At 47.0% G+C, this 27813-nt stretch overlaps 1 protein-coding gene across 31 annotated transcripts in view; it reads left to right on the top strand.

Annotated features, from left to right (window-relative positions):
* Dock9 (dedicator of cytokinesis 9) overlaps positions 1–27813 on the top strand; it is a 250834-nt gene that overhangs the window by 164744 nt on the left and 58277 nt on the right. For 21 of the 31 annotated variants that reach the window (XM_041670162.1, XM_041670154.1, XM_041670102.1 and 18 more), the window contains exons 14-32: positions 37–119; positions 607–729; positions 2922–3001; positions 3092–3279; positions 3413–3478; positions 4873–4965; positions 6825–6948; positions 7296–7417; positions 8225–8311; positions 9500–9589; positions 10949–11064; positions 11747–11816; positions 12630–12755; positions 14265–14336; positions 22805–22951; positions 23408–23491; positions 24126–24237; positions 26014–26192; positions 26893–27006. In XM_041670162.1, coding sequence (XP_041526096.1) covers positions 37–119; positions 607–729; positions 2922–3001; positions 3092–3279; positions 3413–3478; positions 4873–4965; positions 6825–6948; positions 7296–7417; positions 8225–8311; positions 9500–9589; positions 10949–11064; positions 11747–11816; positions 12630–12755; positions 14265–14336; positions 22805–22951; positions 23408–23491; positions 24126–24237; positions 26014–26192; positions 26893–27006 — 2076 coding nt within the window. Of the gene's footprint in view, positions 1–36; positions 120–606; positions 730–2921; positions 3002–3091; positions 3280–3412; positions 3479–4872; positions 4966–6824; positions 6949–7295; positions 7418–8224; positions 8312–9499; positions 9590–10948; positions 11065–11746; positions 11817–12629; positions 12756–14264; positions 14337–22804; positions 22952–23407; positions 23492–24125; positions 24238–24607; positions 24635–26013; positions 26193–26892; positions 27007–27813 lie in introns of all 31 variants that reach the window. The other 10 variants (XM_041670019.1, XM_041670005.1, XM_041670088.1 and 7 more) reach the window with 1 other exon arrangement.

Below are 27813 nucleotides of genomic sequence, written 5' to 3'. Positions count from 1 at the left end.
CTGAGTATTTCAGTGCTCTGTCCTGGTGCATTCCAGGTTGCCCAGAAGGTGCTGAAGAATGCCAAACAGGCATGCCAAAGACTGGGACAGTACAGAATGCCGTTCGCTTGGGCAGCGAGGTAAGAACGCCTTTTATACTTGAGATGGACAGATGGGCAGATTCAGATAGGTGAGATCAAGGGTTAATAACCAGCAGATCAGAAGATATATTAAGCCGTGGCACAGAGAGAAAGGACGTGGGCCGAAGAACAGCTGCTGGGCCCAGCAGTGTGGACAGGAGGTTTGTCTCAGTCCAGGCCTTGGCCACGTGCCTCCAGCTGGAATGGTGCATCTGGGGTGTCCCGCGGTGGCCTCTCTCCGTGTTCCCTCCTTCTTTCCCACATGAATGGGATGTTGTTTTCTCAGTACAGGCTTTTGGCTGGAACTCTCCTCTGTGCAAACTGAGTTAGTTGTGGTTGTCCTCATTAATACTTGCCACATTTGGGGATAATGAGATTCCTTTTGGCCACAGCCAGTGGAATCATGATTAGTCTGCGCAGAGACCAGAGTTCTCTTTATTTTGGTCTTTAGAAAAGGGAGTCTCGAAATATCGTTTCACTGTTTCAGGACGTTGTTCAAGGATACATCTGGAAACCTGGACAAAAATGCCAGATTTTCTGCCATCTATCGGCAGGACAGCAACAAGCTTTCCAACGATGACATGCTCAAGCTACTCGCAGACTTCCGGAAGTGAGTTTTTAAGGTGTTGATGTTTCCGCATGTATGGGGGGAGAGGCGGGGACAGTCATGTAAATTATGTCACTCGAGATCATGAGGGGTACGTGGAGGAGTGGGCGTGAACAGAACGTGTCCTGGAGTCCAAGAGAAGAAACAAACGGTTCTGGTGAACTGGAATTCTTGCTGGATGTTTTGGTGAGGTGATAATACAGTTTAGGGTAGAGGTAAAGTGTACGCAGGAAAGAGACAATCTGAGGGACACTGTCAGCTGGAAAGGTGATAGCAGCAGGCAGTCGGGAGAGGTGGGCTCCTTAACGAAGCCACAGGGCCCAGTTGCTGGGTGTTACAGCGGGGAAGAGGAGGGTGGTCACCAAGGACACCTGCCAGGTTTCTGACTTACAAGCTTGGTTCTCCTGATACTAATAAACAAACTGGGGGAAGATGATAATTGATATAATCCTCACCTAAGCAGTCATAGTTTTCCATGCTTTGCACATGTTATTGGGTGTGTGCATTCCCTGGGGCTTCTGCCACTGCTGGGAAGGCACCCTGATTGGGAGTTTGCTCTCATACAGAACCCAGGACCACCTGCCCTGTGCTGGGTCTTCCCACAGCAATCGTTAATCAAGAAAATGCTCCGTGCCTACCGGCCCATCTGATGGGAGCCTTTTCTCAGCTGAGGTCCCCTCTCCCCAGATAACCTGACAAACAAGTAATCGACCTAGACCTGAACTGGGATGGTATTGGCAGCACCGTGGAAGGAATTATTCCACAGGTGGTTTATGAAGAGCCGGTGGCAGCATCCTGTTTCCAGGGCCAGCCACGCCACCTTGACCATGACTCTTTTAAATTGGTTGGCTAAGCTGGTGCCACAGAGGAGTGCAAAGTGTTTGGCGGGATGTGTTTGCCATGGTTACGTGCAGCGTCCCGTGAATGACTCATGGGTGTGAGAGGACAGCTGTTCGATTGTTGGAGGAACTGGCTGCCAGGAAGCTCCTGTCATGTGAGAGTGGAGAACTTAAGAGCCTGTTCTTGGCTGTATTCTATGTGATGTAGTGTGATCAGTGATGGTTACGAATATACACAATGCTGATCAAATATCTTCATGGCATGAAGTTCTCAGGAAGATCACAGACACTGATGGTAGAGCCTGGATTCAGGAGGATCTGGGCCTACCATAAATGGCTCAAACATAAAAAAGATGAAAATTTATCAGAACAAAAGAAGTCCTATTCTGATGTCCCAACGTGTAAAGTGCATACTATTTTCCCAGAGGCTTTGAGTTTGGTTCCCACTCCCTGCATCAGGCATCTCACAACCGCCTATGGCTCAAGTACCAGGGGATCTGATGCCTCTGGCCTCAAGGGGCTCACATGCACATATCCCCCCGCACACACACATACACCCCAAATTTAAAAAAAAAAAAAAAGAAATGTGAAGTAGCTATTGGAGGTTGAAAGAGGAACATTTCCTGGTCCTCTGGTGAGCAAATACTCAGAGAAGGGAATTTTATCTTCTCTGAGGAAGGGGCCTGGTGTCACAATGCCTGCGTTGGTTTCTTTGACAACAGTAGCAGTTCTTATTAGGACAATGGGGAGATTCTTTATTAAATGGAGTCAGATGAATGACAAGTTTCATTGATCAATTACTTCATGCCCAGCATTTATATAGCTTCTGCTTCTAAATGCTGATTCTTCCAAATAAGCCTTGCGTCTCCTTGGCTGAGGCTGAGGAGAAGGGAGGCTTTTGTTGTAACTGTTTGGTGATATTGTATCATTGTAGCTTTTTGGTGATATTGTATCATTGTAACTGTTGGGTGATATTGTATCATCCTATTTGGTGATATTCTGTGTCTTGACCTCTGAGGTTACTTAATCCATTAGGCCGAGAATCACTTGAATTACTGAAAAAGTCTGAACCCCAGTGTGCACTGCAAAACACTGGCTTTGAAGACTTAACATGTTCTTGTATTGATGATGTACCAAAAAGATAATATTGTATAAATGTTGGGCTAAGTGAAATGCCGTATTTTTTGCCAATTTTTAATATCTTTTTCATGCGGTTGTTACAAAGTTGAAATGTGATTTTTGCAGCTGGTGATATTATATATATATTGTTAAATCCTTTTTCTGGGTATACCACTGGAGAATTTGGACTTCACAGTTAACCTCCCTCATAACACTTGATTTCTCTTTTGTTTGCAGACCTGAGAAGATGGCCAAACTCCCAGTGATTTTGGGCAATCTAGACATTACGATTGACAATGTCTCCTCTGACTGCCCGAGTAAGTGATCAGCTCTGTGCAATAAAGCAGCCCACGTGTTTGTCTAGTTGGCTTTTCCTCTGGTCTGTATTACTTGGGATTTCTTTTCAGATTATCTCAATTCGTCGTACGTTCCCATGAGGCAATTCGAAACCTGTAGTAAATCTCCGCTCACATTTGAAGTGGAGGAGTTTGTGCCCTGCATCCCCAAACACACCCAGCCTTACACCGTCTACAGCAATCACCTTTACGTGTACCCGAAGTACTTGAAATACGACAGTCAGAAGTCTTTTGCCAAGGTGAGTACACCGACGTAGGAGTCTCCTTTACAACCTAGCTTTTAGGTTCTTTTATAAATGTGTGTGTGTGTGTGCTGGGTTTTGTTGCTTTTTTTTTAACTCTTACATCTTTTTCTCTTATATACCCCTGCAGGCCAGAAATATTGCTATTTGCATTGAGTTTAAAGACTCTGATGAAGAAGACTCTCAACCCCTGAAGGTTTGTCTGTTTTATACGTACACAACACACATATACATAATATGCATATATGTTATATATCTTTATTTTTATGTGATATGTAATATTATTATATATAAGATACATAATTTCTACCTTCTAAGAAGATTGATGCAGAGACTTGAAATTGATATATACTTTAAAATGTTACATACTTTAGCAGAACTGAGTTTTAAATCCAAACAGTCCAGCTCCAGAGCCTAAATTCTTTACTATGTTAAAATGACTTTCCCAGAAAAAGGAGACAAATGTGCAAAAAGAAACAATATTTAATATATATTAAAGATTAGCACATTTTAATTTTAATTAGCATAAGCTGAAACTATAGGGTGTTATATTACATAATGGCCTAAGCTAAATGTCACAGTGTGTAGGTTGATTCTTGGTCCTAATTGACTATGTTTTGCTTTTCTTGTTGGAGATGGGATCTTTTATGTGTGCGTGATTCAGTAAGCATGTATTAAATACCCACCGTGCATCAGACATTGTCTAGGTGTGAAGAGTCGTGATGTATGCAATTGTGAAGGTAGAGGTAGCGATTGACCACGGGATCTTCATTAAGTAGCTGACACAGAATCTCAGCAATGCTCTCTGTCATCAGAGACAATGTTGACTGATGCTGTTCCCAGCACCGTGGTGTGCATACTTAATCCTTCTAATTACCAAACAGACTTTTCAAATAGATCCATTGAGATCGGGGATTTCTAGGTTCTGAGAAGATGAATGCACGGGCTGTAAATTGTTCAGTGCTGTATACTTTAGTAGAACTGCGTTTACATCCAAGCAGTGTGGCTCCAGAGCCTTTCCCAGAAAGGTAGGGGACAGATGTGCGAAAGTCAATATAGTCTCTCTCAAGATAGTTAAGAGTTTAGGTTGAGGATGATGGAGTGCCTGCCGAACTCTGGGTTCTGTCTCAGCACTCGTAAAAGCAGGCATGGTGGCACAAGCTTGTGAGGGCTGCACTCCAGTCTGGAGGACCTCTGGCCGCCAGGCAGAGCAGGCCAGCCTGGGCTAAGTGAGGGAACAAGGGAGGAAAGGGAGAGACCGAGTGGGAGAGGAGAAAAGGAAACGAACAGGTTAGTGACAGATGGTCATGGAGAGAAGGCTGCCTGAAATGGAAGGTACTGTATAAGGTTTTTAATGTGTTTGTTTTAATTACAACAAATACAAATGTTTTTATGGAAAAATGGAAGGGGGTGGGCAACAGACCAGGGAAGGTCTCAGGTTTGCCAGGACTTCTGAGTTCCAGGATTTGCGGGCCCGGGCTCTCACAGGCAGATGCCGTCCGAGGAGCCTCGTTCTGTGTAGCATATCTGACCAGTCTCTCACGCCGTCAGCCGAAACGCAATCTTTGCTTTTGCTGGTTCTCCCTACAGTGCATTTACGGCAGACCTGGGGGCCCCGTGTTCACAAGAAGTGCCCTGGCCGCAGTTCTGCACCATCAACAAAACCCAGAATTCTATGACGAGGTAAGGGCATCTTCAAAGAATAAGGCAATTTGACCAGTTTCAGAGAAGCATGAAATTTTCTGCTTGTTACAGCAGAGTGCAAGGAAAACTGCTCTCCGTGCTGAAACCACAGCAGCAGAATTGGTGTTTGTTTTACTTATTTTTCTCTATTTAACATCTTTGTTATTAAAAATAAAACCACACGTTACAAAACAATAAAAGACAATTTTTAATTGCACTCTAGTACCATAGTGAATATTCCACTGAGCTCCGTTCAAATTCATCCTCGAGTTGATGTCCCTGGGACGCCTGCTCCTTTCTGAAGGGAAAGGGAGGAGTGGAGGGAGGGGAAAACTTCAGAGAAATGATCAAATTTCCAAAAATAAAACTGACAAAAACCAAATCCATCCTTGAGCATAGTTACTATTGAACCTAAGAACTCTCCTGTTTTTTGGTGGATTTTCTCCTGTGGAATGGTTTATTCTTGAACGACTAGAGAGTCTTGGGGTGGCATGCTCTTGGAGTGATCTAAAATTCGTATGTGACTTCTGATTTACACGGAAATTACTTAATGCCCTGATTGAGCCTTATCAGTAACACAGCAGTCAGTTAACAAGTTCTGTGTGTTGAGTCATCTACATCTGGTGAAAAGAACATGAGAGCCAAGAGAGATCGTTTTTTTTCCCCACGTTCAGTTTGCAGCAGAGAGAAACTGCTCACATTTTAGACAGAATCTGCAACACTAAACTCGCTGCAGGCGCAGTAGGAGGTGGCTTTTAAATTACCGACAGCATGTTCTACCGTTAATTAATACAACCGTGAGCTAGCCTTGTAGCTAACTCACATTTCTTATGATTGTGAATGTTGCCAGCCATCTGCTTATATGCATACAGTTTGATGAATCATATCTCAGTAATTGGTACATGCAGATTTTATGGTAGCAAATTGGGCACTGGGAGATGCTGAGTAGCTAAGCTAAGTACTTGCTCTAGAAGCCGAGAACCTGAGTTCAAATCCTCAACCCCAGTATAAAAAGCTGAGCTTGGCCATGCATGCATCTGTAACCCCAGAGCTGGGGCAGGTCGAGACAAGAGGATCCCTGAGGCCTGCTGATGCCAGCCTACCTCCAGACTCAAGCTACCGTGTCTCGTGGGAACCGGGGAGAGGGCTAGACACCGTGTATCCTCTTATTTCCTTGCACTATGGTGTGTCCTCATGCTCACACGTGTGTATCTGCCACCCACATGACCCACGCATCACACAAACAGATAGCCCCCTCCAAGTACACATAATTACGTACTCATGAATATCTAATTTTTTGACTTTTTAAGTAAAGTGCTTTGTGTATGAATTTTTCAAATGGCTCCCTCCTTCCAAATAAGATAAAGTAAAGCAAACAGAAACCCAGATTCTGCATAGGATCGTGGTGTGGCACCGTGGTAAAGTGTGTGATTAGCGTGTGTGAGGTGCTAGATTGAATTCTTAGTACCAAAACCCGGAAGTAAACCAAAGTCTCCATATACGAGATCCATGTAGTTGACAGCCCTGTTGTCTGAGGTCAGCTGTAGTTCAGTGAAACTGCTGTAAGTGAAGAGATGTTCAGCCCCAGGTTTCATGCCTACAGCAGTGTGGCTTGTGTCGTGGGTCTGTTTTCCTGTTTGCTTATGCCGGAAAGCGACATCAACCCTTCCCCAGTTTTTCGTGAGTTCAGAATCCATCTCTTCCTTGGCGTCATTAGCAGCTTGGGTGTGTTTAAGTTTCATCCTAGGAAGAGTTTGAAGAGGAGACATGGAGGTGCGCATTGGGCCGCCTGCACCTGCCTTCCCTGGGCACACTTGCTGTTACAGAACGTTAGGAAGTTTGTTCTTTTGCCTTTGCAGATCAAGATAGAGTTGCCGACCCAGCTCCATGAGAAACACCATTTGCTCTTCACGTTCTTCCACGTCAGCTGCGATAACTCCACTAAAGGGAGCACAAAGAAGAAAGACGCGGTAGAAACGCAAGGTGGGAATCCCATCTCTCTTTGCTTCTTGGTTTTATTTATTTTTTTTATCATTTGCATATTGAAGTTTTTATTATATTCTGGTTCTTAAACATTCATTCTCTTGCCAAAGGGTTGCTTCGGTGGGCTTCTGGATGGCACGATGCTGCCGTGCCTGGATTGCATATATAAGTTGCACTTGTAAATGGCTGGTGGTCTGACCCCAGAGAGACACGCAGCAGAGGCTTTTTCAAGGCTTCCCCATCACTTACCTTGACTGATGGTCGCGGTCGTTGTCCAGGCTTGCGGTGGCTTTCCTTCTGAAGGATGTGAACTCACAGAGGATTTTCTTGTCCTTTGTTCCCAACAGTTGGCTACTCCTGGCTTCCCCTCCTGAAGGACGGAAGGGTGGTGACAAGTGAACAGCATGTCCCTGTCTCGGCTAATCTTCCGTCCGGCTACCTTGGCTACCAGGAGCTCAGCATGGGCAGGGTACAAAATTTTAAGAGTGGTTTTGTTTTCACCCAGCGTCTTCAGAAGGCGTTAAAGAATGTCTAAAAATAAAAATGGCACACAGGCACAAACAGCACGCAGGATTTTTATTGGCCCTAACACGTTGGTTTTCTTCATTCATCTTGAAGTAAATGTGTACAGTTAGAAGCTGCCTCAGATAACTCTCCGTGCGTTTTATAAGCCTGGACTGGCAGTGCCGGGACAGAGAGGCCGGAGATGCTGGGCCCGGCATGAGTCTTTCTGAGACGTACTCATGCTCAAATGTTACGTTCTCAGTTCTTCTAGTGCGAGATAGATCTTTCCTGCACGGTTCATCACTCTCTCTGGTGTTACCTTCATTGCTTCTCAGAACCCTGACCTCAGGTCTACCCAAGATCCTCAGAATCCCAGGACTCGGGAGGCAGAGGTGAATCTCTGTCGGTTTGAGGTCAGCCTGGTCTACATAGAAAGTTCCAGTCAAGTCAGGGCTACATAGTGAGACCCGGTCTCAAAAACAGAAAATGATACTGGTAAAGTAGAATCCATTTCCAGCCAAGTGGACTGTCGTCTCAGGCTACTTGTCACCTCGGACTACTTAGAAAGCCCAGGAGGCAGGGCGGTGTGCCAAGGGGAAGGAACTGGGCAAATCCGAATGCAAACCCAGCTGCAGCCCTGCTGTGGCCAGGTGCAGCTCCCCAGCCTCGGGGGGGCTTTTTGGGCCTTCGGTCCCTCACCATGCCCCCATTGATGGTTGTGTGCAGCTGAGATAGCTGATCTGTTGGGGTCCTTCTCTATTCTTTCTTTCAGCATTATGGTCCAGAAATTAAGTGGGTGGAAGGTGGCAAGCCTCTGCTGAAGGTCTCCACTCACCTGGTCTCCACGGTGTACACTCAGGTATGGGTCGGCAGTCTCATTCCCCTGGTCATTCTGCCAGTGAGTTTGTGCAAAACAGAATCCTGGTGCCCTGTAAATGTGTTTTTACGTTATAGGCCTTTACTTGAAAAGAGTACATAGAAGGTGCTTATATATGCTGATGTACAAGACAAGTAATTTATAGTCTGTGACATTGTTCAACAGTTTTCCCCAGTGGGATCCTTAGATGTCATCTGTACGTGGTCATTTTATAATCTTAAAAAACATTCATTGGGCTGGATGGATGACTCAGTGGTAAACAGCAGCCAGTACAAAACCATGAGGGCCAGAGTTCAGATTCCATGTAACAAGCCAAGCGTCTCATAGGTGCCCATCACCTGGTTCCAAGGGTGTCAGAGACGTGAGGGACTAGCGCCTGCTGGCTTCCAGCTGTGTTCAAGGAAGAGAGCCCCTGCCTCAAGGGGATAGGCAGAGCGGTAGAGAAGTCCCAGTTCCTCTTCCAGCCTCCTCATACACACTGGTGTGTAAACCCTTCCAGCTGTGTTCAAGGAAGAGAGCCCCTGCCTCAAGGGGATAGGCAGAGCGGTAGAGAAGTCCCAGTTCCTCTTCCAGTCTCCTCATACATACTGGTGTGTAAACCCTTCACATTTGTACTCAGTGCACCGAGATTCTCACGCGTGTGCGCGCACACACACGCGCACGTACCAATAAATATAAGCCATTTATGTTTGTTCCCTGATGGAGGAAGGTCATTGGCTAATAAAGGAACTGCCTTGGCCCATTTTATTGGTTAGAGGATAGGTGGGAGGAGTAAACAGAACAAAATGCTGGGAGGAAGAGGAAGTGAGGTCAGAGTCTCAACAGCTCTCCTCTCGGGAGCATATGCCTGAGAGAGACGCCATGCCCTGCTCCCGGGATGAAGCTCCGACCCAGGATGGACATAGGCTAGAATCTTCCCGGTAAGCGCACCTTGGGGTGCTACACACAGATGATTAGAAATGGGCTAAATTAATATGTGAGAATTAGCCTAGAAGAGAATGGGCCAAGCAGTGATTAAAAGAATACAGTTTCCGTGTAATTATTTCGGGTAAAGCTAGCCGTGGGGGCGGCCCGGTGTTGGGGACGCAGCCCCGCCGCCACCCTTATTACTTCAGTTCCCTGTCTCTATAAGTGCATACTAACAGACTTTCTTCTCTCCCCCCACTCCAGGATCAGCATCTACATAATTTCTTCCAGTACTGTCAGAAAACGGAATCTGGAGCCCAAGCCTCAGGGAGCGAACTTGTAAAATACCTTAAGGTACCAGATGACTTTCTTAGTCACTCTTAAATGACTTTGGAAGTAAATTGGGTTTCCTTTCTGGTGGTAGGTGTTGTTACTGCCTGTTGTAAGCTTCTGTGCAGATGCTCCTTATCTGGATGCTGTCACAGTGGTGGCTTTAAGTGGCGTTAGATAGTGGACCAGAGTGATCTCAGCGATAGCTCTGCCTGCCTGTGTGCTCGTCCCTGTGTTCTCTCGCTTCTCCCGTGCTCACCCGCCACAGACCTTTGCCAAATGTTTACCAGCTGCTGGGCACAAGAGAAGCTGTCTTGGCTGGTCCTCTTGGGTGCCACGATAGTGAGGTACCTGAAGCTGTCTTGTTCATAAAGAATGGAAATGTATTCTCTCACAGTTCAAAGGGCTAGGAGAGGATCAGGGCAAGAGTTGGGTGATAGGAGACAAACCCGTCCTTTTATAAGGAACCCATTCTAGCAGTCTCGATGGTCCATTCCTGAAGGTTGGGCCCTCATGGCCTGGTCACCTCTCCTTAGACCCCACCTCCTTGATTTTGCGTTGAGGATTAAGTTTCTGACAGAAGCTTTGTGAAGGACACACTCAAGTCACAACAGTCCTGACCCTGAGAGAGCTCCTCAGTCATTGTAGGAGGCAGTACCCCCTTATGACAGCATCCTGGGTAGATGGAGGTGAGACACCCAGCCCAGCCCAGCTGTGTGCAGGAATCAGTGGCTCCTGGAGCCACTGTGCAGCAGTGACAGCGGGGTGGAGGGGACCTCGATACAGAATGGGATCCTAGAAGAGAATTTTGAAAACAGCCACTAAATGACATTCCATGTGTAGGACAGAGTAAGATGCGGGAAATAGGGTAGAAACTCCTATTTGATCTGATCAAGAAAGGACAGCCTGCGTGTTTAAATAACGAACACACAAGTCCATTACGACTGCTAGCCTTCCCTCCACTTCAGTGACAGCTATGGCTGCTCTGACTGTTCTTGGTGACGTTCCTCCTGATTCCTCTTCTGCCTCTCTGCTTTAAAGAGCTTTCGTCATGACACTAGTCCCCTGCATACTCCTTCATCCCCAGCACTGTGGTACATCTTCACAGGCCTGCAGTTTAGGACACAAGCCATTGAAGTCCATTCTGTGTGCTTTCCATTTGTCACAGAGGGACTTCTGCTGTCCTGATTTGAAACGAGGTAGCCATTGCCTTGATCACACAATGGGGCCTGGTGGCATGCACCTGTTGACCCAGGCCCGTGGGAGGATAAGATGTGAGAGTCACAGGCAGTCATGCATTCCAGTTCAGCCTGGGTCACATAGCAGGACCTGCTCTCCAAGAGAATGAAATATAACCCAGGTCTCACCATTCCCTGTGTGCAGAGTCTGCATGCAATGGAAGGCCATGTGATGATCGCCTTCCTGCCCACCATCCTAAACCAGCTGTTCCGAGTCCTCACCAGAGCCACCCAGGAGGAGGTTGCAGTGAATGTGACTCGGTAAGGGAAGGGGGTAAATAGGTGGGTGGGTGGGTGGACGGACAACGGATGGATGGATGGATGGACTGACAGATTGACAGTTGGATGGATGCATGGATGGGCGGATGGATGGACAGACGGACGGATGCATGGATGGACAGATGGGTGGACGGACTGGCAGGCAGATGGATGGATGGATGGTTGGACGGATGGCTGGACAGACAGATGGATGAACAGATGAATGAATGGATGGATAGATGGACAGACGGATGGATGGATGGATGGACGGACGGACGGACGGACGGACAGGCGGATGGACGGACGGATGAATGGACGGATGGACAGATGGTTGGGTGGATGGATGGATGAATGGGTAGATGGACAGTTGTTTGGATGGATGGACGGTTGGATGGATAGATGAATGGATGGACAGTTGGGTGGATGGATGGACGGATAGACAGACACATACATACTCTTCTTCCCTTCAGTTCATCCACACCTGGAACCTATCTGGAATGCTAGTGTGTGCTGATCGTTACACTGGCAAGACGTGTTTTACTCTCACACAGGGCTCCCCGTCTGACTTCTTGTCTACTTGTTTGCTAAGTGCCAACAGCATCATCTCTGTTCTGCTGTGAAGATAATGAAATGTTCCCATTTCCACATCACTACTCATTGCTTTATTCATTCCTATGGTGTGTAGGGTCATTATTCATGTGGTTGCCCAGTGCCATGAGGAAGGATTGGAGAGCCACTTGAGGTCATATGTTAAGGTATGTAAAATAAAAAAATAAGTCAAGCTGCTATGATCACTTACAGCTGTGGCTCTCCAAGTTTCCTTCCAAAGACTTCTTGTTATTTAGGGGTTCGTTTGGGATTTAATACCTAGGTGTTCTCTTTGGTCTCTGCCGCCAAGGCTTGTACCTGGGCACAGGGGAGTTGAGAAGAGGCAGCCATCCCTCATTGACTTGATGTCACCTGTGAAAGGATGAATGTGACTCAGCTGGCAGGGGAGTGAAACAGGAATTGTTTTAAGTTATCTTGGGTAAACCTCTTACACACTAGCAATCCTTATATTGCTTTTCAAATCACCTAAAATTACCAGCATCTCTGGTACTTTTAAGACTGGAAGGTTAACTCTGGCCACACTCAGATAAAAAAGGCTGTGCCAAACAGCATAAGATTTCATTGGGGATAAATAGCAATAAGGTCTTGATATTAACTAAGCATAGTGACGAGCACCATTCTAAAAAGTTACACATCCTGTTATATGTGAACTTTGGCTTCGTGATACTTTGAAAACTAAAATTTTGATTCTCCGGGACACATTCCTAGAAGGTCCCGTGACAGTGGAATTGTGTGCTACATGGGCCCAGAACTGACTCGGATGGGTGTGATGTCGGATGGGTTCCCTGGAGACATCTAGACACACTCATGGCAGTCACCCTTCCCACCTTCGTTCTCATCCCTTCTCCCACCCTTGAGTGTGCACCTCGGTCCCCATCTCTGTCCTCAGGAGCCTCGCAAGCTTTCTGCCCCTTAACTTGAAAGAACCGGCAAAGTCAAGTCTTTCTCTTTTGTTCAAGTTTGCCTATAAGGCCGAGCCGTACATCGCATCTGAATATAAGACGGTGCATGAGGAGCTGACCAAATCCATGACCACCATTCTCAAGCCTTCTGCCGACTTCCTCACCAGCAACAAACTTCTGAAGGTAACGTCGGGACCGCTGGCCCGGATCCTCAGCATTAGAACTGACCTCCAAGGGCCAGGGATGCTCGTGTGCCGTGTGTCAGGTCCTGGGTCTCATCTGTCAAAGCAATAACAAACGGCTGGAGCTTGGGGGGTCAGGTACTGAGCTCCCCAGTCCTGTGGCACAACACAGTGAGAGCAGAAAGCAGTAATGTAGCGTGTGCGTTCCTTTTATTCTAGGAGAAAGAATTTTGATTGTCACCATAAAGAAATGAAAAAATCTTTAAGTTGGATTTATTTAATCTGAGTTAAACATACCAAGGCATTAAGGGTTGACCCAGTAATATATATAATTTCTGTGTCACAGTTAAATAGATTGAGAACTAGCCCTGGTGCCACCTGCCTATGGTCCCAGCTACTCAGGGAGGAGGAAGGATCTTGGATCAGTCAGTCTTCCGTTGCTCTGGGAAACACCATGACCAGAGACAGCTTCATGAAGAAAGTTTATTTCAGGTGGTTGGAGAACTCTGTGGGGAGAGGCGGACAGCAGCAGGCAGGGAGGATGGGAATCTTCAGCCACAAACCCAGAGCAGAGAGAGAGAGACAGTAAGAGTGTGTATTGGAAGTGGGGCAAGGCTATAAACCCTCAAAGCTCACACCCAGTGACACACTTCCTCCAGCAAGGCCACACCTCCTAAAGACTCCATAACCTCCTCCAAACAACGCTACCAACTGGAGACCAAGTGTTACTGCCTCCTGCCTGAGCCCACAGGGAACATTGCTCTCCCAGACCCTACACAGATCCTGAGTGCACAGTTTTGAGACCAGCCTGGTTAGCATGAACTGTATCTGTGGGGAAGAAAATTATTTTTTACTAATTAATTATTTTCAAAAACCAATGAATGGAAACTGGGTATGGTGGCTCACACCCATAATCCCAATATTGGGGAGACAGGCAGGGGATCAGGGACATCGTGTCTTACACAATGAGCTGTGATGCATGAGCTGAGAGTCCTCTCTCTCCCTCTCTCTCTCAGAAAAAATAAAAATAAAAATATAAAAATGAAGGGAAGGAAAAGTTAGATTTTACGGCCTAATCAGCTGAGTCTGTTTGTGTACAGTTCTAGACAGTAGCCACCAACACTGCTAAATCTGACCGATCAGAATCAGTCCTCCGGTCCAAGTTTACTATTTGGGTCTCAGATGGGAGCCGTAAAGAATGAATTAGCGTATTTAGAGTCACCTCGTCCCTATACTGAAGTCAGTGGGGACACTGATGAAGAGGCTGAGGGCAGTGTCACTAGGCAAGACAACATCAGAGCAAAGGATGGAGCCTCTTGCTGGAGACAGCGTTCGGTCTCCTGGGGTGCAGCTGTCTGTGTGCAGCTGGATTTGTACAGGGAGCAGACAGCCGCCACCACCCCTGGATCTGATGCGTGTCTGCCTGCTTGTCCTTGCCACTATCGTCAGTGTGGAGAGTTCACCTCTCTCCTAACAGTGCATCATTTCTGTGTTTTTTCTTTTCTTTTAGTATTCGTGGTTTTTCTTTGATGTGCTGATAAAATCCATGGCTCAGCATCTGATAGAAAACAACAAAGTTAAGGTATGTTACTCCACGTGGGGGCTGGCTTGTTGCAGGAAGTATTTTCCACGGAGTTGATAGTTCACGGCTACTTGTGTTTTCTGTGTGCCACGGACAGACTTGTTTTACGTGTTACATAGTAAAATATTTCACAGTCCTGTGGGAGAAGTACAGTTTTTCCATAAAGAAATTGAGGCTGGAATATTTGAAGTCTTTGCCCCAATCCTGCAGTTAATGAATGGAAGTTTGGCAACACATCCAGCTCCCAGACCTTGTTGGTTTCTGACTGGTTACATGGTTATTACATCCAAAGAAAAGTGTGTCTTTTTATTTGACTAGTTCAGAAATCTTCAAGTTTTGGAACTGGAACCAATTGCTTAAGCATCAATGTAAAATGCCATCATCTGGTGTTTATTAAGAGACATAACCATTGTGGATATTTCTGTCCACAGGTGGTTGCGTCTCATCAACCACCTATAGAACCAAATAAAGACTCCATCTCTTTGGGGACAGATATATGTAGTCTCAAACCTCCCCCTCCTTCAGGCCTCCTTTTGGGGGTGCCTGGGTGTGTGTTTATGTGACTGTGACCCTTGTCCCTTTTTTCTCACGAGGCTCACGGCAGCTTCTCTCAAGTCCTCATGTAGGACTTACACTGACAGTGTCCCTGTTTGGTGGCCGGGAGAGCTGCTGCTGGGACAGGAGCTGGGGAGTCGTCCCCGTGACAGTGAACTGTAGGACATACACTGACATTGTCACTGTTTGGTGGCCGGGAGAGCTGCTGCTGGGACAGGAGCTGGGAGTCGTCCCCGTGACAGTGAACTGTGGCCCTGTTGCAGCTGAGGCTGCTGGAGAGCGGGAAAAACTTGTGCAAGCTTCTGGTTGCGGGGCTGCATGTGGTGGGGCTGCATGGGCACTGCGGATGCGTGTGCTGCAATCTCATGGTTGGAGAGAAAGCCCTGAGAGGGGACATCAGAGGCTCAAGACCTTGGCCTTTTGCGCAAGGGCTCCAGTTCCTCAGAGGAAGCCTAGGCAAGGGCCGCCATTTTGCTTGAACAGAAGGTTGGTGCAGCAGAGCCGGCAGCCGCACTTCACCTGTTGAGCAGGCCTTGGTCCTCGCCAGTTGCTTTCTCTGTTTGTTTGTTTTTCCCTTTTCAATCCAACTTAAAGATTTTGATATTTAGTGCACAGGGAGATGCCAGATGGAGGGGGGAGGGTGCTTGCCTTGCACGGAGATGTGAACCCTCTAAGTTGGTGCCAAACCACCCTGCCAAGGAAGACTCGAGCAGTATGCAGCCAAATGTGTGCTCTCATGTATACCAGTTTGGTTTTATTGTTTTCCAGTGTCGTAAGTGCCACAGGATTCTAGCCTGCGGTTTTCCGTTGTTGCCACTGTAGAGTACCACTGGATTAGAAAATAGGTATTTATTTCTTCAGAGTTAAGAGGGTGGAAGTTCTCCCCCAAAGTTTCCATGGGGTTGGCCTCTCTGAGGTCTCTACTCTGCTTATGGGCAGTTGCTTCTCCTGCAAAAGTTAATGTCCCTGTGGTGACACCTGTCACATTGGGTTATGCCCACCCTGGTGACATCACTTTACCATAGTCTCTTCTCTAAAGACCCTGTCTCAGAATATAATCTCCCACCAGGATTTTCGTGTGTTACAACCTAAGCATGCGGACTGGAGAGCCGGACGTGTTAGCACACTTCTATAATCCCAGTACTGCTGTAGTGAGACTTTGTCTCAGACAAGGTGGGAGGCGAGAGCCCATGCCTGATGTGGTCCCTTGACCTCCACGTTCATGTTATGGCACACGCAGGCCTGCACGGGGGAAGTGGGGGCGGGGTGCACAAGCCAGCTCTTAGGAAAAAACTCATCTTTAACGTATAGATTCGGGAATGTAGTTCAAAGTACAAAACAGCTGTGGGATAATTTCTATATTTTAACCCTAAATAAAAATGATCACTTCGGAGGACATGGTAACTTAATTCTGTTTTGAGTGTATCTGTCTGTTTTGCTCAGCAAACAACCCTTCAGTGTATTAAAAATGAAGGCATTTAGGTGGGCCACGTACATATGGCTTGGGGGCCACTTAGCCGTGGAATGGTCTTGTAGAGCATGTGGCTTCGTGGAGCCGTGAACGCTGGAGCAAGCAGCCACCAGCAGGTGCCCCACCCTCTCCGGCCTTGTGCTAGGCTCCCCACAGCTCTGCTCTAAGGTAGCTGTGTCTGTCTTTGGAGCTGCAGCCTTTCCCTGCCTTAATTGTCTCTTAGTCCTGAAGCCATTTTTAGAGGGTAGTTTTTAGAAGTCTAAAAAAAAAATCTCAGTGCTGCAGTGCCTGTAAGAGCTCTGGTCTCCAAAACAGGATGTGGAACAATGGTGGGACTGAGTGAGGGGGACTTAGGGACCCTCCTGACGCTGTAAAAGATGCGCATCTTCCATCTTAGCCTGCCTGGCTTGTGCTAGACGGGCCAGTCTGCTTCCCACAGGCGACCCGTCCATCCAGACCTCTTGACACACGCTTCTGTGGGTGCTTCATGCATACATACACTACACACACACACACACACACACACACACTCCACATACATATCACACATACCCCTCTGCCATCAGGAGTGCACACAGATGGACACTGAAGGTGCCCACCACAGCTCTGCATATTAGATCCCGAAAGTAACATCAGCTCCTGACCCAGCCCACGGCTCAGGGCACCTACAGGATGAGGGGTATCTGGGGACGGTGCCAACTTTCAGGATGAGTCATTAATGAGAAAATCAAAGTCTGCAACAGAAAGATATCAGAAAAAAATCAAGATATTTAGACTAAAAGTATAAAAATTCAAGGATCTGACCCAAGTTTTGGAAGGAAATCATGAATGATAAAAGAACTGGTTCTCTAAATTAAGAACACTGTGTGTGTGTGTGTGTGTGTGTGTGTGTGTGTGTGTGTGTGTGTGTGATGTCTGTGTGGTGTGTATATGATATATGAGTCTGCGTGGTGTATGTCCTTCAGTGTCCATCTGTGTGCATTCCTGGTGGCAGAGGGGTGGCCCTGCCCACACACAGTGGCCTGGAAGAATTAAGGGAATAAACTATTTTGCTTTGAATGTTTACCTTGGTGGAAGGTGGAGCTGTCTCCACCTTCCAGGCCCCACTCTGTCAACTACATTTGAAGTCTTCCCTTAAGAGTTGGAACTGTCATCTGAAAGCTACTCAGAAGGTGGGCCTGTAGCTTCTGACGCTGAACCTCGGGCATTAGAGGTCCATCACATGTGACTGAGCCCGACTCGGGCATCAGAGGGGCCTTTGCGTGTGACTGAGCCCAACCCAGGCGTCAGAGGGGACATCGTGTATGACTGAGCATGACCTGAATCATCAGAGCAGGCAGGTGCTTGGAATTTACAACAGGTTTTTGAGGAAGGTGTAAAACCCATGGCAGCAGGGCCTGCTGGGAAGTTCTCTGACTCTGCATTCGTGGGCGATGTTTTTGGGAACTTCTCTCTCTCACTTATGTTTAGAAACTGTAATTCCCTCACACTTGCTTCCCACTTCCTTCCTCCCACGCTGTGCCAACCCAAGACCTGGCACCCCACAGGTGTCCTTAAGAAGGGAGTGGAAAGCCCACAGAGGTAGATGTGTGTGTATCCTAAGTGCTACTGCTTAGCCGTCATGCAGAGCAAGAATCTGTGTTTAAAAAGTGTACTAAACATACGGCTGAAGATAAATAGATGGTTTGGACTTCCCTAAAGCAAGTCTGAACACTCCTGTGTCTGTGGGACCTGTTCCCACCATGCTGCCACCCCACACATTTGGAGCAGCTGTTTGTTTGTTAGCCATGGAAGAAGGACGAAGGGCATGTCCTCCACCCCGAAGCCGCCATGGTCATGGGAGAAAGGAGATACTCAGTTGGGACAATTAGAACAGAGTGCAGGAAGGTGTGTGTGTGTGTGTGTGTGTGTGAGAGAGAGAGAGAGAGAGAGAGAGAACACCAAGCACGATGAGGCAAAGGTAGAGATAGAGATGTATTGGACCTTGAAGGATGCCACACTTAGAGGGGAAGGGGGATGAGTCTTATGCAGCAGGTCATACTCAGCAATATGAATAGTGTAGTGAATGAATAAGAGACGAGAAGACAGAAACCTTCATTCACTGCAGCCATTTCCTCCTCGGCATTTACTGACAGGTAATGAAAGCACACATCCACACAAAGACCCAGGCATGAATGTGCACAAAAGCTTTATTCACAATAGCCAAGACCTGGAAACAACCCAAGAGCCCACTGAATGGGAAATGGATAAACCAATTGTCGGTGACTCAGCATGATGGAATATCACTTAATAATAACAAAAAGCAAAATACTTATTCTTTCACAAATATGGGCAATGCTGGTGGAGTTTTCCTGTCCCTCCAGCCCAAATAACCAAGTAACCATGCTGAGTCTTAGTATTAATTATAAATGCTCTGCCAATAGCTCAGGCTTTTTACTAGCTAACTCTTAGATTTAAATTAACCCATATTTCTTATCTATGTTTTACCACATGGCTCAATACCTTTTCTCAGTATGGCACAGCCATCTTGCTTCTCCCTGTCTACTGGTGACTCCTGACTCTGCCCTTCTTCCTCCCATCATTCCCAGTTTGACTCTCCCACCTAACCTTACCCTGTTCAGCTGTGGCCAATCAGTTTATTAAACCAATTAGAGTAATACATATTCACGGTGTACAGAAGGATTCTGCAGCAGGACAACTCTTAGAAGTATTGATGTAGCAGATGAGTTCATCTGTATTTAAGACAATCTAGGAAAGGACCCACTACAGGGACAGAAAACTGACCATTGTTGGGACCTGGGTGTGAAGGAATGGGTCAGGGAGAAGAGGGCTGGCTCCCTGATCATGGTGGTTATACAACTCTGTTCATCTGTCAGAATGTGCCAAACTTTGCACTTGGACAGTCTGAACTTAACTGGGTATACTGGTTCATGCCTGTAATCCCAAGTCCTGGGAAAGTCAGAGTTCAAGCCTATCTTGGGCTACAAAGCAAGACCGATTAAGTGAAACCTGGGGCTGGCTAAGAGCACTTACTGCTCTCACAGAGGGACACTGCTCAGTTCCTGGCAACCACATGGTGGCTCACAGCTGTAATTACAGTTCCAGGGGACCTGACACTTCAAAACCCTAGTTTTAACAGCAGTGTCCACAGATGTCACAGCAAGCTGGGGCCAGGGCTGGGTCTTCATGGAGTTCCCATACACAGACGCACCTAGATTCCACGTTTGCAGCAGGCTTGGACAGAGTACACAGTATATGGACTAGAGGGTCCTGGTCCTGCGGCTACAGGTACTGGACAGGGAAACCCTTACAGGCAGCATCCATTAGGGCCTCAGGTGGCAGTGCCCGGGCCAGAGGGGACACTACAGACGTGGTGACGTGGAACCTTGTAGCTGAAAGTTTCCCGCCCGGTCCTGCAGCCATTCAGTCCCAAAGAAACACACAGAGGCTTATTTTAATTATAAACTTTTTGGCCTATTGTTCAGGCTTATTATTAACTACCTCATACAACTTAAACCATAATTCTTATGTATGTTTAGCCATGCAGCTTGCTACCTTCTCTTAGTGAGGCATTCTGACCTTGCTTCCTCTGCTTCTTGCTGGTGACTGTCTGTCCTTTCCTTTTCCCAGAATTCTCCTAGTCTGGATGCCCACCTGTACTTCCTGCCTGACTACAGGCCAATCCTCACTTTATTCAACCAATACGAGTGACAAATCTTTACAGGGTACGAATGCATTGTCTCACAGCAAAACCTTATGCCAGGCCATGGCTAAGGAATAGGGTACTGCTTGACTGGGAAGTCTGTGTCTTGGGCTCTCGCCTTAGAGGTCTTCTCGTATATTCCCACTCTACACATTAGCCTGTTAGCCTAGATTTTATTTTCCCTTTCAGTTCGGTTTATAGTGAACTCCATAAAAACATTTAATTACCGAGGTCTTTATTACGTTTACTGCCTACAAATGTGTGCCTTACCACATAAAAAGGCTTTCGTTTGTTTTATTATCAAAATAGAATTCCTTGCTGTAGCTCTTGGCTGCTGCCGCGAGGATTTCCCACAGCCTTCAGAGGTCCCAGTGACCATTATAGGGTGACTGGTAACAGCGTTACTGATGGGTTGATGTGTAAATTGCCCATCATTCACCCGTACTTTTAAAAATGAAAACCCATGGCAGAGATTCGTCTAAGAAACACAGAGTGGAGAAGGTGGCTCAATGACGTCTATGTTACCCTCAGTTCAGCTTGAACTGGTAACAACATTTCTGCCATTCTTGCTTCCTGCACCGACCCTCACCCTTGCTGGGTCCTCTCTGGCGGGGAAGGCTTTTTAAAGGACACCAGCACTACATGACTCTGAGATAAAGCTAGCAGTATGTCTCCATCATCAGCTAACACCTCACTATATTCAGCTTTTCCCCAGGTGTCCCTAAAATGTCATTTTACAGTTGGTTTGACTGAGTCAGAATGTTAGTAAGGACCAAGTACCACATTTAGCTAATGTGCTTCTCTGATTTGTGGGTAGGGTTCTTTGGGGGTTTTGTTTTGTTTTGTTTTTTTCTCTGTCTCTTCTCTTTGTTTTCAGTGCAATGTGTATGGGGAAGAAAAAAAAAACAACAGCAATACTGTGGTATTTGTCCACGAGGATTTTCCTGGTTTCTAGGACTGGTCAGTTGTTTTCCTACAATGTTCTGTAACATGGCTCTTTATCCCTATATTACCTACACACTTACAGTGAAAATCTCAACACTTGCAGGTACACTTCATCCCTAGTACTAGTATGTGCTGCCATAGTCCATATATGTATGATAGTGATAATATTGGTTAATGGGTTGCCTGTCCACGACAAAGGTCTTTTATCCATTTTTTCTGGGTTTGTAACTATTAAGCCAGCCTGGCTCCAAAGGCCAGCGGCGTATCTTGGGATTCCGTTTTCCCAGTATTAGTCCTCTTAGGTAGTAAGCAGTTTTGCCTGACAGTGGGTTGTTTGCTTGAGTTCTGGAAGCTGATCGCCTATTGGTGTTGTCAACCCAGGACATGAGGTGGTTGGCTATTCACTGGGAACAAAACTCTTTTAACTTTTCAAAGCAGGTTTTTGAGACTTGGTTAAATTGGTATTCCTCTAACTTGATCCTACCCCACTGGGTTTGTATGTGTTTAGAAAAGGCTGTTAAAGACTAATTAGGACCTGTGAGCTGTTCGGCATTGGCTTCCTTGTTTGTAAACTGGGGCGCTCCCTTCTCTTGGCTGTTGGGATTAAATCCATGGTGGGTTAACGGAGGCTTTAGTTGAGCTCCCTCCTTGCTTTGTCTGTAAGTACTTCCATTATGGAGTCAGGGAAGAAGCAGTAGTCTCATCTGGCAGAAGACTTGGGACTCCTGGGACATCTGGATAGGAATCATTTGGGTTGTGTGACTAAGCCTGCTTTTACCTACCCTCTCTGACTGTCTGTTACATGGAGACTAAGGTCATAGGATAAGCCTGCCATGGAGAATATGTGTGATGATAAAACAGCTGCTTGCTAAATAGCTGGTAGTTTTTTTGGTTCTCGTTAATGAGAAGGAAGATCATTATGGGAAGTAGCTTGCAAGCAGAAGACGGCCGTGCCCTTTAAACTGGCCATGCGCATGCACCAGTGTGTGTGTGCATGTATGCGCATGTTTGTGGTGCGTGTGTGCATGTGTGTGCGCGTGTGTATGTGTGTGGTGTATGTGCATGTGTGTTTGTATGTGTGTTCACATGTGTGTATATGTGTGTGAATGTGCATGTGTGTGTTTTGAATACTTGGAGCTTAAGCCTAGCCCGTGCTTTCTCTGAGAAGGGCCAGCAAGACGTCTCAGTGGGCAAAGACGTTCACCACCGAGCCTGATGACCTGAGTTCAGTCCCTGGAACCCAGATGGTAGGAGTACAGAGAAACTCCTAAGAGCTGTTCTCTGACCCGCACACACATGCTATAGGATGTATGCGTGCACATACACTTGCGTTTTAAATTTTGAATAAAGAATATAATAGTGTCTGGGAAATGAGAGGCCCTAGCTTCCAAATGCCCAGAGGAAATACAGGCTCCTGCCTCTTCTGCCGAAGCTTAGATCAGATTTTCTATCCTCACTTAGATAAATTATCCAGGTTCTCTTTGTCATGCCAAAGCAGTTCCAAATATTTGACACATCTGAGAACTTTATACAGATTCAAATACTATACTATAGCTTGATTTTTTAAAATTGGGTTAAATTTTTTGCTGGTGAGATTTCCGCTCCCAAAAGTGTTGATAAAGTAGTGTCTTCAGCAGACTTTCCAGACTGCATTAGGAAGAGATTAACACACTTTGTTCAGTTCCAGACAAATTAGATTAGAACTCTGTTTTTTTTTTAATGGCCTTGGAGCTGAGGTAACTCCACCCCTAAGTGTTACCTCTTAAAGCATCGTTTGTTCTGGATCTCTTCCAGTTACTACGAAACCAGAGGTTTCCAGCCTCCTACCATCATGCGGTGGAGACCGTGGTGAACATGCTGATGCCACACATCACACAGAAGTTTCGAGATAACCCGGAGGCATCTAAGAATGCCAATCATAGCCTCGCTGTGTTCATCAAGGTGGGGACCTCCTAAGGGAGAGGGCACCAAGGTGGGAACGTCCAGGGGGACGGGCACCAAGATGGGACCTCCAGAGGGAAGGGCACCAAGGTGGGGACCTCCTAAGGGAGAGGGCACCAGGGTGGGGACCTTCTCCAGAGGGAGAGGGCACCAGGGTGGGGACCTTCTCCAGAGGGAGAGGGCACCAAGGAGGGCACCTCCACAGGGAAGGGCACCCAGGGGGGCACCTCCAGAGAAAGAGGGCACCCGCTGTGGTGGGCTTTCTGAATAGCTACCCAGAAGAGTGACAATGGAAACCCTCTGACAAGAAGAGAGTGTTTGTTTATATCAAAGCATAAACTTAGGAACAGAGAATGATTTGAGAATCCAGAAGCCAAGGTTCTGCACATCCTGAGTCTCAGCTAATATTAGGCTCTTGTGGGACTCAGCTAATGGCTCTTGGCTTTTGACCCACAGAGATGCTTCACCTTCATGGACAGGGGCTTCGTCTTCAAGCAGATCAACAACTACATCAGCTGCTTTGCTCCTGGAGACCCGAAGGTAGCATGGCCCTCGGGCACTGTTCCCTGATTCTGGCTAGCCCATTCACATGTGGGACCCTGCCTGTTCCTCTCCGTTCTCATCGGAATTTTCCTTTGTTCCCCTAGAGGCGCACTTCACCCCCTCTTGGATATGCTGGAACTTACTTGTTTCCATAAATGTATTAGGGGTCAAGTAGCCCTGAATAAGGCAGGCTCTCCTGATGGTGTTTGTTCTTCAGCACCTAGGGTGGTCTAACTGTGCGGTGTGGATCGCAGATCATCTAAGACCAAAGACTTAACCATGTGGCCTTTCTGACAGAATTAGCTTTGTTACCTCCAGCTTACTGGTGTTTTTTTTTTTTTGATTGTATTGAATCTGTGTAATTGTAAGCTATTTGAAATCCTTTTTTATACATGAGGAGCGTAAATTAGCAATGCCTTAAAGTGTGCTGAAGGCATTATTTAATGAAGTGTGTTCTTGGTTTTCACACAAATCCCTGCAGCCATGCTAACAGCTATAGTGAAACAAGCATCTGGTCCCCATGGGCCACGGAGCTAGCACTAAATGCTTGTGTACTTTGCTTCTAATTCTTATTAGAATCCAGTATACAGTATCCAGCGAGGTTTTCATGTCTAAGCATTTCTTCCTGCAGACTCTCTTTGAGTACAAGTTTGAGTTTCTCCGCGTCGTGTGCAACCATGAACACTATATTCCTTTGAACTTGCCGATGCCGTTTGGAAAAGGCAGGATTCAGAGATACCAAGGTAAGCTGTCTCTACACGGTTCATTGTCTCACAAAGTGAGCTGTATCATTTGTTAGAGGAAAAGTGTTGATCCAAATGTTATCCCATAATTTGACTTCACTAATGGATGAGTGTTTTGGTGTGCATGTTTGTATGTGTGTATACAAAATTTTCATTTGCACCATCCCTTATAAAATCTTACGTAGGAACTGGCTTTTCAGTAAGCCTAAAGACAACCATACAGATGAGGGCAGGTCAGAAGCTTGTCTGGGTTTATTGGACGCAGACATCATGACTTTTTTTTCATCTTAAAGTTCTTCTACTTAACAGACCTCTGTCTTATTTACTGCATTTGTTTTTCCCTCTTGTGAATGAGCTTTTCTTCCATCAGCTGTGGAGTCAAATGACACTCCTGTAGGTAGGTGTGGGGCGGACGCTTGCCCTTGCATTTTCCTCCAGTTAATAAAAAAAAATGCAAGCGGTCGCTCAGCTGCTTCATATGCTTTGTTCAGTCGTCTCTGTGCTCTGGTCAGGTCTTCGATTTCTGACGATGGAGCTAAGACACTGTTGTCACACCCCGAGATTCCCTGCTCCTTGGGTGTGTCTAGATTGTCTTTCATGCTGTCTTAAGAAGCAGAACAAGCAAAGCCCTGCTTTGCCCCCAGTCACAGCCCACCACTCGCACAGCCCTTGTCTGTGGAGGCGTCGGGAGCGTCACGCACGGGGGTTTTCTTGTGAGCTTTCTGTGTTTGCATGCTGAGTCCTCACGAACGGCTCTGGACCCTCTGAGTCTGAAGGGATTGAGCACTGTGCACCCACTTGTCACGCACTGACTCTGAGCCAGGCATAGTGATCTAGGGGAGCCCAGCCTTAGAGTACAGTCTGCAGAGACTGTATTTGGTAGGCAGTAGAATATGGTCGTTCTTGAGAGACAGACAGCCTTCCTCCCTGCCGCTGTGCGTGCTCCGTCCTCCATGTATTGGGGAGACTCACACGGAACTGTCAGAAAGGCTTTGAAAGTCAAGGAGGGTGTGCAGGACTTTCTTGGATGATCCCCCTCTGTGCTTCCTGCAGTTTGGGGATGAGTGTGTCTGCTTTTAGTGGCCCCTCTCAGTAAGGTTCCTGTCTGTCCCTCCCTCTTCCAGATGAGCCCTCAGCCTTAGCATGTTGCTTGCTCCATGAGTTACTGGGGTGGTTTTTTGGTGCTTTGTGTGATTTCAGTTTAATTTGAAAGGGATACTTTAGAGAAAATGGCAGAAATAGTGTCTTTGTCTAATGAAAGCAGAGTGGGCGGGTCAGGTGCTGTCATGTCATTTAACATATATTGGTTTATTGGGGTATGGATGCCAGGGAATTGATTTACTCAGGAAGTAAATAGCATTTAAAAACATACGTATTAAATAAATAAATAAATAAATATTTAAAAAAAACATACGTATTAATTCTTTAATGATGTGGGTTTGCTTAAAACACCCATCTTCTGCTGTTCTGATCGATAGCTTCATTTTTAGAACACTGTCACAAACATATTTTTAGTAGAAGTATATTGTATATTCTAAAATTTGGTACTAAAACCAGTCTCACACTCAGAACTCAGGGCGGCCATTTGTATTTCAGTTTGGTTTTCCTGTTGGCATCTGAGGTATTAAGAGTAGGGCGGCCTTGCGGAATCGCCCGTCTTGCTGCAGGAGGCCATCTCGTCCCCCGTAGCCACACGACAGCAGGGTGACATTCTTATGTGGCTCAGGCACCCCTGGACCCTCCTGAACCTAAGTGCCTTCTGCCTCTTTTTTCCAGATCTCCAGCTCGACTACTCCTTAACGGATGAATTCTGCAGAAACCACTTCTTGGTGGGATTGTTGCTCAGGGAGGTGGGCACTGCCCTCCAGGAGTTCCGGGAGGTCCGCGTCATAGCGGTCAGCATGCTCAAGAACCTGCTGATAAAGCATTCCTTTGATGACAGATACGCTTCTAGGGTGAGTGCTTCCCAGGGGAGGGACGTGTGCATGGGTGAATTCCTTTATTTCCAGTGCTTCCCAGAGGAGGGACGTGTGCGTGGGTAAATACCCTTTATTTCCAGTGCTTCCCAGGGGAGGGACGTGTGCGTGGGTAAATACCCTTTATTTCCAGTGCTTCCCAGGGGAGGGACCTGTGCGTGGGTGAATTCCTTTATTTCCAGTGCTTCCCAGGGGAGGGACGTGTGCGTGGGTAAATACCCTTTATTTCCAGTGCTTCCCAGGGGAGGGACGTGTGCGTGGGTAAATACCCTTTATTTCCAGTGCTTCCCAGGGGAGGGACATGTGCATGGGTGAATTCCTTTATTTCCAGTGCTTCCCAGAGGAGGGACGTGTGCATGGGTGAATTCCTTTATTTCCAGTGCTTCCCAGGGAGGGACATGTTCATGGGTGAATTCCTTTATTTCCAGTGCTTCCCAGGGGAGGGACGTGTGCGTGGGTAAATTCCTTTATTTCCAGTGCTTCCCAGAGGAGGGACGTGTGTGAGGGTAAATGATGTCCTTTATTTCCAGTGGTCTAAGTTCCCTTAAGCAGTTAGATAAATCCTGTTGACGGCATTTTGCCTACAGGAAAAGTCCAAATCAAAGCCGCAGCCAGTGTAACTGGTCTGCATCTGTTGCTCAGAGCCGGGGACCACACTCACCGTACCCCTCCTTTTCAGAGTCACCAGGCAAGGATAGCCAGTCTCTACCTGCCTCTGTTCGGGCTGCTCATCGAAAACGTGCAGCGGATCAACGTGAGGGACGTGTCGCCTTTCCCTGCCAACCCGGGCAATGTACGTAAGCAGAGCTGGGGCCAACACCTCTCATTGCGTGCCTGCACGCTGCAGGGAGAGGTGGTTCCTCACTTCCCGCTTGGCTGGCAGTGGCTGCTGACTTTCTTTCCCCTTTGCCTCTGTCCCCACGTGGCGTTCTGTCTTTGTGAGCCCACCCCCTTTCCTTTTCTTGTAACGACTAGAGGCTGAATTGAGGGCCCACCCAGGGTGCCATCTGTGTGTGTGTGTGTGTGTGTGTGTGTGTGTGTGTGTGTGTGTGTGTTGCCCACACATATGTGTGATGTACATTGCCCACACATATGTATGCAGTGTGCATGCAGTGTCTGTGGAAGCCCAAACAGCGCATCAGCTCCCCTGGAACCAGAGTGAGAGGCGGTTGTGAACTGTCACGTGGTGCTGGGAACCCAACCTGGGTCCTCTAGAAGAGTGGCCAGGGCTCTTAATCCCCGAAGTGTCCAACCAGTCCTGGGGAATTACATTCTGACTAAGATGAAATCAGTCAATATTCAACCCTTGCTCTATTAATAACCTAATCCCATCTGCTCAACTAAATGAGCATGGTGGCCCATGCCTGCTGTCCAGCACTCAGGACATAACAGGAGGATCACAAGATTAAGGCTAACCTCGGCTGCCATGTCTCAAAACAGGAAATGGGGGTCAAAGAACAAAAGGGCGGTGTGGGGTGCGGTGCTAACCTTTGTTCCTTATTGCCCAGGTAGGCCTCAGGTCTGACCCCACCCCGTGCCCATTCTGTAAAGCCACCTCTTGGAGCCCCTCTCTGTCTTCATTAGACTTCAGGACAGCGAT

This window comes from Microtus oregoni, unplaced genomic scaffold (assembly GCF_018167655.1).
Source record: "Microtus oregoni isolate MIOR12 unplaced genomic scaffold, Mior012 000001F_ref0000356, whole genome shotgun sequence".
NCBI classification, from domain to species: Eukaryota; Metazoa; Chordata; class Mammalia; order Rodentia; family Cricetidae; genus Microtus; species Microtus oregoni.
This window is presented reverse-complemented; position numbering and strand designations above follow the sequence as displayed.